General features: G+C 26.4%; 1 protein-coding gene across 2 annotated transcripts in view; it reads left to right on the top strand.

Annotated features, from left to right (window-relative positions):
* Positions 1 to 10,681, top strand: part of LOC107450872 (E3 ubiquitin-protein ligase RAD18) — a 36,067-nt gene extending 25,386 nt beyond the window's left edge. The window contains exons 12-16 of one of the 2 annotated variants that reach the window (XM_087164370.1): positions 108 to 167; positions 3,094 to 3,144; positions 5,189 to 5,263; positions 6,910 to 6,979; positions 9,632 to 10,681. In XM_087164370.1, the coding sequence (XP_087020496.1) occupies positions 108 to 167; positions 3,094 to 3,144; positions 5,189 to 5,263; positions 6,910 to 6,979; positions 9,632 to 9,707 (332 nt within the window). In that variant the 3' untranslated portion in view covers positions 9,708 to 10,681. Of the gene's footprint in view, positions 1 to 107; positions 168 to 3,093; positions 3,145 to 5,188; positions 5,264 to 6,909; positions 6,980 to 9,231; positions 9,329 to 9,631 lie in introns of those variants that run through there. The other variant, XM_087164369.1, reaches the window with a different exon arrangement.
* The last annotated feature ends 2,887 nt before the right edge of the window (positions 10,682 to 13,568 follow it).

Below are 13,568 nucleotides of genomic sequence, written 5' to 3'. Positions count from 1 at the left end.
TACTTTTCTTTTTGCATTTCACCTTAATTTATTAAATTATTTAATCCAATTTTAAAGAAAATTAAATGTTTTTAATTTTTTATGGCACTTCTAATATTTATTTTCAGTTAAAAAGCATCAATCTCAGTTCAATTCACTCATCAATGATGTTCATCAGAGACATATTGGTAAGTTTCAGTTTAATTTTTATTCATGTTTTATTAGTATATCATGTATGTGATAAAAAAATATTTCATATTTTGTTAGTATATCATGTATGTGATAAAAATTTTGTTACAGATTGGAATATTCTTTGTAAAATATTTTTCTCTTAAACAGGGTGCGTTGCGTTTTTAAATAGTGCTTAAAGAAGGTTGATTTCCATTTTTTAAAAGCCCTTAAGGGGGCCTTTTTTATTCGTGGTTTGTAAAAAGGGCTTATTGAAAAGAGGTTTTTTTTTCTTTGTTGTGTCAATTGTCGTTCTAAGTTACAAAAAATGCTAGATTTTCTCAAATTTCTCTGCAATATTTATCAGAAACTAGTTTCATCATGATTATGTAAAGTTTTTGAAAATGTCTTTGAGTTTTATTAATTTTATGTTTATAAATAAAGAACTTTAAACGATAGAAAAAAATAATTTGTATTACTGCACAGATCCAAATTATAATTTGTTTGTTTTTTTTTTAGAAGGTGATTAAAAATATTTTTTGAGTGCTTAAAAAGTGCTTATTTTTGTGGGAAAATCTGGCTGTGCACCCTTTTAAAATGTGACCAAAATATAGCCATAAATTTCGTAATTTTAATATAAAGGCAGTCAATCGTTTTTAGCTGGGATCTAAAGTCAACTGTATAAAAGGTTTCATCTCATAAAAGTCTATATTGAAATTAACATTGTTTCTTAAATGTTCCTTAATGCATAAAACAGAAAAGAATTTGCATCTTCATGATTTGAGAAACTATTTGAGAACTGCTGAATGAAATGAAAATAATCTTGCATCAGTAGTCATTTGTAATTATACGATTTGATGAACTAAATAATTATAAGATTAGTAATTTAAATTTCCATTTTCTGTTTTATTATGTGTTAAATATATTTAAAAAAATCCATATTTTATTAAGTTTTTGTTTTCCAAAAAGCTTTGACTTCTCATTTCTGAAAGCCTTTTACCCAAGTTGGAATCGAGAAACCCTGAATTATTATTGCAAATAACTTTTATTTATTATTTTATAATAATTCTTATTTTATTAAACCCTATTCTTCATTATACTGATTTAGTTAACTGAAATAGCTAAATAGTTTTTTTTATTGTTATTTTAACTTCCTTAATTTACAGTTTCGTTAGGAAAAATAATATATTACAGATGGATATTATGCTCTTTTGTTTTTTATATTTCCTGTATTTATTAGATTGAACTTATTTTTTAATATTAAATTAAATTACAAATACAGCTAACAAATGTATCTTACTGCATGATTGTTGCTGTTTACTTGATAGTACAAATAATAGGGCTCAAAATTTTTGATTGCTCTCCCGGGTTACGTCAGTCTATTAGATACATACCTGAATGAAACTTTTATATGCTTAAAAAATCTTTTTATGATTAATTTTTAAGGAAAACATCTTAACTGAATGTACCTATATTAATCTGTTGTGGAAAAAAATTGCAACATTATATCTACAACAAAATATTAAAGCGCTAAAAAATACGGTATTTTCCATAAGAGTTTTTTTTTGGGGGGGGAGGGCAGCCCCCTTTGATCCCAATAAGTGCACTCTCTTTGCCCTTTTTATAAAAATAAGCCGCCATCCCTTAAAAACACTGCCTTTTTATTCATATTTCATTTTGAAAAAATTAATTCACTATTTAAATACTAAATACACACTGGTACACTGTATTTATTGGTTTTCTGCTTAACTATTACAATATTTACTTTGTTAGGATTATTCTCAACTGGTTAAATTTTTATAAGTATCTTTTTTTTTGGGGGGGGGGAGATATTAACACAATTTTTAAGTTATTTTATATTTTAAAACTATTTTTTAAATAAATACCTTTTTTTTTAAAAAAAAAATGCACCTTTAAATGTTCATTTTCTCTTAATTTACAGCTTAAGTTATAGAAAAAAGCTTTCAAGTTGTTTATCTTAATTAATAATTTTTTGTTACTTTACTTTCTTTGGAGAAAAAAAATATGCACAAAAACTGCCTTTTAGTATGCCTTCAATTATTTTCATAAACTACAATTGTTTCTCTATGCTCTTAGAATAGTATAAGTGTGTAATTTAAAAATTGTTGAGGATAACATTCAGTTATTACTTAATACAGTAGAGAACCGATTATCCGGAACGATCGGGACTATCGCTATTCCGGATAACTGATTTTTACGGTTTTCTGAATCACTACAAAAAGCTGTTTTTTTAGTGTTAAACCCAATTTAAAAAAATATATGTATTTGGAAATAATCTTAAAAATAAGAAAAAACGATGAGGTAATACACTAATGATTATTTCTGAAATGATGGTAAGATAAACATCTTTCAAAAAAGAAAGAAAAATCCTAAAATCTTATGAGGAAAAGAATTTTTTTTTTAATTTTTTTTTTTTTTTTTTTGAAAATTGCGGGAAAATATATCGAATTTCGTTCCGGTTTTTTGGTTTTCTGATTTCCGGATAACGGGTTCTGTACTATATTACACATTTTGATAAATTTTTACGGTGCTAAGTGAGTGCCCTTTTCAGAGAGGAAGAGCCCTGCCCTTTTTTATTCCTCGGGAGAACTCTGAAGAATTGTCGTACAATTCTACGAATTTTTGTAGAATGTTAAAACCCAAAATTTTAAAATATTAGTTGATAAATTTATTATTTGTTTGTAACATAGAGTTGTCTTTTTTTTTTTCTTTATAGAATTCGGTAAAATGTTTTAGCAGAAAAGCATAAGTCTTTCATTTTTACATTTTTTGGTGGTATTTTATCTCTTTGCTAAAATGCCTATTACAGTAGAAACCCTTATGTCTTTTAATTGTTTTTATTTTGATTTATATGTAAAAGATTATTTTAATACATTCACCAACAGCAAATAATCCATGCAAAGCATAAAATTCTGATTTTTACAGGTCAGGTGCATGTCAAGAAAGAAATTGAGGACTCAGTTTTCATAAATCATGGTAAGAAAAGAATTAAAATTTATTTTTATTTAAAAAAAAATAGCTCCTTATTTTATTATGAATCTGAATGTGATCCAACAAAAGTCATTGTAAAATAACATTATATTATTTTAAGAGCTTGAGGCAATATGGTGGTAAGTCTTACTTTGACTAAAGTGATATTTTTGTAGCATACTTTTCCATAGCATTGTTTCCAGATAGGTATATTTCAAGTTTCAGGAATTACTTATAACACAGGGGTGATTGCATTCTGGGTGTACCCCGGAAATCTAGGGTTTTCATATCATCATTCCAGGTCTAAAAACTAGGAGCAGGGCATGTGATTTGTCCATGAATTTCGTGAAATTCCGCGTTTCTCAAGACCAATTGATTCGCAGATTTCATTAAACATTTCTAGCATATAAATTGGTATTGAGTTTTCGCGCATAGCAGTTTCAGGATTTTTCACTTTGTGTCACAATCATCCCTGATGACAGTACAATACTCAACAGTGTCTTTTTGTCTTCTTGAAAATTGTGTGATATCATTAACCAAAAACATTCTGAACAAATATTAACAGGGCTTTTCCTTATATCATGCTATCAGGGGTTAATCCAGACAGAAATTAGGGCTGTTTTACAGCCTCTTTAAAAAATTCAAATTTTTTAAAAAACGGCCTCTTTACAACATTGTAATTTGTAAATACAGTCCCTACACAAAACTCAAAATTTGTAAAAATGAAGTCTTCAGGACTTCCATGTGGATTGACTTCTTTTCACTAAGTTTCAATTCATAAAAATGGTGGCACAAAATTTGTTCCACAGAAGAAAAAAAATCTGAAAACGACGTGATTGTGCCGTGGCATCTCGAATTAGAAATTTGCATATCATGATAGCGTATTAAAAAATATCAGATTGTGACGAACCTTGTGGAAAAGCTCTGAAAGATTATCATCGAACAACTTGAAGTTATGATGAATGTTATGTCACTAATTGAACGTGTTAAAGAGTCTCAAATTCAAATGCTGTAATTACATCATATTAAAATTTATCAAAGTTTGATAAACCATGGATAAATGGTCGTCAAAAATTATAAATAGCTTACCAAAAGCACTATCATCATACGACGTGAAATTACAATAGAATCATCATGAATCAAATGTATAAAAAAAAATTACAACTTGAAATCGAAAGTCTATGTCGTAATAATGTATTAAAAATATGGGAAATTAAAAAACCATGTGAATGTATTCGAAAAAATTATAAATAACTGCCAAAAATGAAATTGTCACAAATTGTTTCTAAAAAGTGATAGCTTAAATTCAGAATTAGCTTGAAAAACTATAGAGAAGCAACCGAAAAAATTATTGGAAAACCATGTGGATTTACAAAGAATTGGAATGAAAAACAGTGAATGTTAAAACAGTGTAATCATCAATAAGGAATGACACAATTATTATTAGTTTCTTCTGTGAAATTTTCAAAAATATTTCAATATTAGGTAATAGATAGTCAGGACTTTTAGGAAAAGCTTTCTTTCTTTGCATAAAAATATAAGTGCTTCTCAATTCCCATTTCTGTACTTTATAAACATTGAACTCTAGTCTAGGTTTGAGAAAAATTCTCATCACTTAAATTGCATGCATAAAAAATGCTAACCTTTTTTTATAAAGAAAAAAAATTAATCGGGAAAGAAAATATTGTAATTTTCTGAAAATCTTAATGAGTCCTTTTATAAGATCAGATTTTAAAACCACTGTTCTGTGTTATCATCAGTATATTGTCATATCCTGATTTAACAAATTCATTAGAACCAAAAAATTTTATTTGTCGGATTCTTTCCACTTTTTTTTTTCTTTAGGAGTTAAATGATCAAGAGTTAAATTTATTATAGCAATGTATGTTACCTTTTGAGTTCTTTTTTCTTTTCCTTTATTGGTTACTTTTAAATCAGTAAAATACCATTTTTTTAAATTTTCATTATAAAATTATTAATACTTAAATGGTTTAGATCACAGAAATGTCATTTTGCTTTACATGTTTTATTAAATGTGTTCTTGTTGCAGAATATGTTCCTGATAAGACGATTAGTGACCATGACACAATTGGACCTATAAAAATTGAAGATCACTCTTCCTCAGGTATATTATTTTATTTTTGATTTTATTTTATTTATTTCTTTACATTAGTTGTGAAGCCAATGTATATGTTGTTCCTTTAATAATAAATAGACTTACAATCACTTAATTGCATTACTTTTAATTAAGCTATACTTAATTACCATATTATTAAAATTAAGTCCCTTTTTTTAGTTTATTCTTTAAAAAGAAATTATGTATAAATTATTTTAATAAAAGCAAAAATTTCAAAAAATCTTATCTCTTAGATTTTTTAATATTTATTTTTGATTTTGCTCTTTTTAATTAATTGAAATGAAAGTTAATGCTGCATCAATATGGAAAATTGTGAGTATGGGTTAACTGATAAACAATGGGAGGTATAACTTATTGGGATATTCATTTACTAAATTAATTTAAATATTTATTTTATTTTCAATTCTTTTCCACATTTTAGGCTTTTATTTATTAAATTCGATTAATTTTTATACAGCTTAAAATTTAGGAAAATAAATGTTTTAACACATTCTAAGTTGTTTCTTTTATTTCAATTGTTGATTACCCTCTGCAATTCTATTTTTTTTATAACAGTTCAAAAATTTACTCATCGAAATTACATTAATGCCTCTGCATCTCAGCTAATTTATAATATTGATTTTTATAATATTGATTAATTTAAATATTTATTTTATTTACAATTCTTTTCCACATTTTAGGCTTTTATTTATTAAATTCGATTAATTTTTATACAGCTTAAAATTTAGGAAAATAAATGTTTTAGCACGTTCTAAGTTGTTTCTTTTATTTCAATTGTTGATTACCCTCTGCAATTCTATTTTTTTAATAACAGTTCAAAAATTTACTCATCGAAATTACATTAATGCCTCTGCATCTCAGCTAATTTATAATATAGATTTTTTAAACTGATTTATAAAATCAAAATATAATTTTTTTTTTACTAGATAAGTATAAAAAATATAATTCTAGTGTAGTATCTTGTCTTTGAAAGTTTTTTCTTTTTTGCATTGTAATAATGTATTTCAGCTGATACTTATGTTTAAATTAATGTTTATTGGGCTTTTAACATTAATTAAAACTAACCTTGTTACAAGACTTTTTTTTTAATCTGAAACAATAGATTAAACGATTATATGGGAAAAATAGAGACAAGAAAAGGATTAAAAGTATATTAAAAAAAATTAGTAAAGGATGATTAAAAAGTGTCCAAACTAGCTCATGTATCATTCAAAATAAATATTTATATATTAATACTAGATATATGTAGATATCTAAATGGTGATTAATAAACTTTTATTTTCCTTTTCAGAAATATTTTTAAGAAATGTATCCATTTGCCTCTTTTTTTCCTACAAAAAAGGCAAAAAAATGTGGCTTTACTTTTAATTATTGCATTCTGCCGCAGACTAATTAAATTTGTTTTCTAATAAATACATTTGAACCATTACATTCAAAGCTTATTAATAATTATTTTAAATTATAACCTATGTTAATAAATAGTTACAAAGCTTAGTAACATGTTGCTGACTAGCCTTAATTTATGGAAATAACATAAGCTAACTCATGTACTGATCCTAACACACATTTGATGAAGCATTTTTTACTAGATATTTTAAATTTTATTTGTAATTTTAATTATCCCATTCTTTTAGGTACTGGCAATAGTAAAGAAATTGACATTATAGATGCGTCATCATTGGATGATTTTGATATTTCAAAACGGTAAGTTCGTTACTTCGTAAAAGTTTAAGAAAATCAGTTAAGCATACCTTCACTTTTTCATCATGAATTAATGTTAAAATCCACTTCTTCACACGCACTCCTTCACTTAACTTAAAATGCGATATCTTACTTGTATAATTATTATTTTTTTATATATATGAATTCATTTACCCAAAATATATTTTCTGTGCCAGTCAAAAGTTGTTTCTGATTTAAATGTTATAAACTTGTTTCCTATAACACTAGAACAGGGGTCAGCAACTTGCAGCTTGTGAGAACCATACAGCTCTTTTGTTGTAAAGTTGCTGCTCTCCAGTTTTCATATGAAAAAATTACTGATTTATTATCAAAACCTTTAAAAAATAAGAAAATATTTTTTAAATACCTAATTTCTCAATCGCTTCTATTTTCATAATCGTTAACACGTTGGATGCCATGGGGAGCCACCGGTGACCTGCCCTGAGTTTGTTCGTAGTACCACGATGGTCACTGGTGACCGGCAAAGCCAAGATTATTAGAAACACAAAAGTAAATTTTTAATGCTTTTCATCATCATCATAGTTGGCCTGACAGCCCAATGCCTTCCTCTGAAGATTTCTCCATGACGACTTCCGATTTATCTTTGATCTCCAATTTTTTCCATTAATTGCGAGAAAATCAGACTCCACTGAGTCAGCCCATCTCAATCTTGATGTGAAAATCAAAGCCTTGTGGAGTTCACAGAACTCAAGAGCATGTTGGAAGTTCAGAACAACATGCACATTGCGCTGCACAAATTGACAGTTCTAAAAGAAATTCTGTGAACTAAGGCCCTAATGGAATAATCTTCTAAAATGCTACAGTGAGGTGAAGAAGTTGGAGTACTGACGATCTTCGGGTCGACATATTCGTGCGAGCAAGCATTCTCTTTCATTAATACAATAAAAAGTAAAGTTAAAAGTCAAATAAAAATCTAGAGTCGTGCTTGAAACTTAAAAGAACTATGTAAAATCATATATTTCATTCTTTATTCAATTTTTAAAAAAATATATATATATTATAAAATTATTTTAAATGTTTTTACTATTACTTATTATTTTATTTAATAACATTAGCAAATTTTTGAATTGTAATGAACACATATTCTTACATAATTTTGAGCTATGTAATAAAGTAAAAAAATTTAACAAAATCACTTCTACAGGCTGAGTGTACCAGAGTCTAAAAACAAGTAGCAGAGCATGTGATTTTTCCATAAATTTTGCAAAATTCCACTATTTCAAGAACGTATGTTTGCAAAGACTTCCGCGAAACAAAAACTTATTGTTCGGTGAAATTTTCACTGAGTTTTGCAATCTAAAATTTAAAAATTGAAACTTTCCTTAAAGAGACACTTACATACATGTGATTCTTCCTCCAATTACCATATATCCGCCAATTTTATTCTTTTGGTTTGGCGGATTTTTACGATTTTGAAATTGCCCCAGAATCTGCTAATGTCACGATTCGTATTCACGCAAATGTAGTATCTATGAGTTTTAAATACCAATACTGTGATTAGTATTCATGTGTTTTTAAAATCCAATATTAATAATTCATATTCACATGATTTTTAAATCCCATGTCGCGAATCGTATTTACACATTTTTAAAATCCAATATTGTGATTAAAAGTTACATATTGATTGCGATTCATATTTACTTGATCTGAAAATCATGCATCGCAATTCGTATCCACAGGATTTTAAAATCTGATTCTTTTTTTTTAATTAATTACAATGGAGGTGTGATAATCTTCACATGTACAGTGTATAAATTGATATAGAGTTTTTACACATAAAATGGGTTTTTCTCTTAGTGGCACAATCACTCCTTAAAATTTCATAAAATATTGAAAACTAATAAGTATTTATAAATATAAAAAAATTCATGGAATTATATTTGCCTACGCTGAACAAATTTTAAAATTATCCAAAAAGCATGGATTCGCTTTAAAAGTTTCCAAGATATGATGAAACATACATTGAGATTCCCAAATTTTTTACCATTCTTTTAGCTAGAAAATCAAAAAATCCATTCAAAAAAAGGTATGTTTATTCAAAAGAGGACCGTTTTTATCTTATTTCATAACTCAATTAATAAAAAGTACTAATTAACTGACATTTTGAGGTTACCATTAAGATTAATCATTTGGCATAGTTTGTAATAATCCAACCATTAGATGATTTTTTTTTTGCTCAATTAATTTTTTATTTATTTTTCTGCTTTTTGCAGTACTGTGAATCATCATCATAAAAGAAAGAAAGGACCATTTTTATCTTATTTCATAACTCAATTAATAAAAAGTACTAATTAACTGACATTTTGAGGTTACCATTAAGATTAATCATTTGGCATAGTTTGTAATAATCCAACCATTAGATGATTTTTTTTTTTGCTCAATTAATTTTTTATTTATTTTTCTGCTTTTTGCAGTACTGTGAATCATCATCATAAAAGAAAGAAAGGACCATTTTTATCTTATTTCATAACTCAATTAATAAAAAGTACTAATTAACTGACATTTTGAGGTTACCATTAAGATTAATCATTTGGCATAGTTTGTAATAATCCAACCATTAGATGATTTTTTTTTGCTCAATTAATTTTTTATTTATTTTTCTGCTTTTTGCAGTACTGTGAATCATCATCATAAAAGAAAGAAAGCTTCTCTGGGTAACCAAAATCAATCCAGTCCTAAGAAAAAATAAAATGGAGTATATTATAGATTTTATTTCAAAATATTGTATTCTAAATTTGAAATATTCATTTTTTTCACTTTCTGTCACAAGAGCCAAAAGAATATATTATATTTATCTATGTATTTTTAATGTTTAACAATTTTGAAATTTGCATAAGCATAATTTACAAAGATAGTTTTATTAATAATAAGACATTATATTCACATTTAAATCGTCTCATTTTTATAAAATAGCTTATTGCACTTATATCTATGAAATTACAAATAGCACTGTTATAATTTTGAAATATTAGAAAGAAAGAATTAAAAACTTGCAATTTGTAAAGGTGTTCATTTTTTTTCCACTATGCATTTACGAGTATAATGTATTATTGCTTACTCCAGGCTTTATTTTTTTTAAATTGAAGTTACTAATTAATTTTTATTTTCCTAATTAGATATTTTTTAAATTAAATAAATTAGAATGTAAAATTGGTCAGTCATTGGACAAGTGATGAACTAAAATTTAACTGTAATTTTTTCTACATTTTTTCCTTAATATTTTTAAAATTAGCCTGGGTTAGTTCTAATACATATTTTTAATGGTAACAAAAAGAGTAAAGTACATGATCGTATAAAAAGCACTTTTTCTAAAATTAAGTAAATATTTTTGATTTCTAAAAAAATGTAATGTATAATTAATGATTTCTGAACAATTATAGTTTTACTCGTATAAAATTCCTGTCAAAAATGTATCTCCTGTAATCGTAAGGAAATCTTGATATAGCATGGTTATTTTCTTGTGAGTGTGTGAATTTCCTTTGTTGGATAGGGGAATGTAGAAGCAATGTTGCTGACTTTCAATTTATTTCATATTTATGAATTATTTATTTCTAACTGATGTGATCTTTTTTTTTTTTATTTAAAATTCTGTGCTGTGCAATAGATTATAATTGTTGAAATTATTTATGTTGTATATTTTTGAATAAAAGATTTTCTCGTAAATAGGGAATTTAATAATACAATTTTTTCCAAAAGCGACATTTTTGCATTAAACATTCTTAATATCTTTCCCAGGTTTCCCCTTCTTTATACATTATCCTAAGTACTTCAATTCAATAACACCTTTTTTTATTTTTAGCGCAGTATAGATCTATTCAAACATTTATGCTATTTTTATCATATTTTAAACTTGCATTTTACCCACAAGTCATTCCATCAAGCAAGAAGGATAACTAGAACTAATTTATTTATCAATGCATTTTGTATTGATAAACAAAAATAATTCTGTAAATTGTGTTTTCTTGTATAAAAAAAATTACAATACTAAATAAATAATCCCTAGATACTAAAACGTTAAGGTATTGCTTGACTAAACACTTCATTTGCTTCAAAAATATGCAAAGCGGAAATAACAGTCGACAAGTTTCAAGGGCTCAAAAACAGGCACCCATTTTCAAGACTTGCCAAATGTGAATGAGAGAAGAAGAAAAAAGCGATTCGAAGTAAAATTGCCAACTAAAAATAGAAAAATAAAGATAAAAAAAGAATGGGAAGAAACTTTTTTTTCTCTCGCGGCTACTGTGGTTTTTCTAGTTTTGTTTCCCGCCTTTACTTTTCAATTTTTCGTAGGCAACTTAACATTTTATATTTCAAATCACTTCTGTTTTTCCTTACTCACAGCAAGTCTGTGTCAATTTATATATTTTTGAAGCGAATAACGTTAAGCAAGTAATACAAAAAATACTGCAATTATCAATAGGCCTGTAAACACATATTTACTTAAAAATGATGTTTATGCTAAAAAAAAAAAAAATTAAGAACAAATTTATACATAAATACATTCATAATTTGAATTTAGCATTAAAAATTCATATTGAAACAAATATTTTATTACATTTTTTTTACTTATTTATAACATAAACATAAAAAGCTAAAATGAATTGACAAATAAAAAAATTTCATTATTCTGAGTGTCTTAGCTATAATTAAAAAATTGAACTAAATTGATAGTCAAATAAGTACTTTTCATGTGTATAAAAAAGAATAACAATCTATATAGTCCCATAAGGAGGTTCTAACTTTTATTAGCCAAAAGCAATAAAGACTAGATAAATGAAATTAAACAATTATTTAAAATAAAGAAATTAAATCCTTAATAACAGCATTTTGGCATCGTGATTGTCCCAAGAATACATAATGCCCAATAATAATAAAAAATTAGCAATTAATGTTGGTTTCAATTTAAATCCATAAAAACAACCCATGGTGTGTCTAATACTGTGTGGTATATCATAAAAGCTCATTGTGGCATTGTACTTTGATTACTTAAATGTCAAAAGCTTCTAGCCTATATAAAAAAAATATACAGTGAGCAAAACAAAATAAACTATACATCTTTAATAACTTTTGATCTAATGATTCAATAATCACTATTTAACTTAATGTCAACAAATTGTGAATCCATAGCCACTTTTACTGCTTCAGCCAATAACTGTGGGATTACATTATTTTAAGAGCTACACTTAAGATGCCACCATTAGTGATGGTCAATAGTCTCCTTCTTATTATTGAACACAATGGGAGAACAACACTACCACAATTTAAATAGAAGCTAGTTTTAGAAGTAAAGGCAGTTGATGGCATTGATCAACAAATTGTGAATCCTTAGCCACCATTACTGCTTCAGCCAATATCTGGATATTGTGGGATTACATTATTTTAAGAGCTACACTTTAGCTGCCACCATTAGTGATGGTTCAATATCCTCCATAGTCTCATTATTATTAAACATAATAGGAAGACTACATTACCACAATTTAAATCCAAGAAACCGATAGTAATGGATTATGATCACACTCCCCAAATATTTCTGGACTTTCTTTTAGCATTGAAATAGTTTGGGACATAGGAGTGGATACTGAACCACTAAGAATAAGATATGATCAGAGAAAGTGATCTGGTCAGAAACTCAGCCTTTACCATAGGAAACGGAATACTCGTTCAGCCCATAACCACAAGAATCTAAACTATTTAAATAATTTATGACATACAAATATAAAAACTGTTTATTGAAAGATAATTTAATGCAAATCATAATTTGACTATTTAATTTAATAGCGGTTGAAAAAAATTTTGAATCAGGGTGTGAAGCCAGATTTTTTATCAAAAAATAAGCACTCAAAAAATATTTTTAATCACTTTCCAAAAAAAATAATAACTAGGATCTGTGCAGTAACAAAAATTTTTTTTTATCCTTTTAAAGTTCTTAATTTATTAACATAAAATCAATAAAATTCAAAAACTTTACATAATCATGATAAAATAACTAGTTTCTGATAAATATTGCAGGGGAAATTATAAAAATCATGAATTTTTTGTAATTTAGAACGACAATCGATATGGCAAAGAAAAAATCTCTTCTTAAAACATAAAAAATTAAGCACTTTTTACAAACACCAAATATAAAAAGCACCTTTAAGGGCTTTTAAAAAACATAAATCAAAAATAAGGACCTTTTAAAAACGCTATGCACCCTGTCGAATTATAAAGTATACAAAATTTTGGCATCTTTTTGAACTGCCTAATTTTGAATGGCAAAAAGAATCCAAATTTTGAATAAAAGTTGCCCAATAGTTATGAAAAACTCAAATTTAATATTACGACTTCTTTAACAGCTTCTAAACTGAGTAAAACAGCTTCAGAGATATGGCCCTCAAAAAATTAGATTAACAAGAACTAGTTGCAATTTTTGTCTGTTATTTTGACTTAACCAATAAGATTATATTTTCCAGATTACAGCTGCCACTTTTATTTTGGGGGTCAGACTCTATTAAAAAAAAAAACAGATAAATTCAGAAAAATAAAATATGCAAAAAGGAAAACTATAACT

Source organism: Parasteatoda tepidariorum, chromosome 5, assembly GCF_982258835.1.
Source record: "Parasteatoda tepidariorum strain Cologne lab strain chromosome 5, Ptep-v5.0, whole genome shotgun sequence".
In the NCBI taxonomy this organism is placed as follows: domain Eukaryota; kingdom Metazoa; phylum Arthropoda; class Arachnida; order Araneae; family Theridiidae; genus Parasteatoda; species Parasteatoda tepidariorum.
This window is presented reverse-complemented; position numbering and strand designations above follow the sequence as displayed.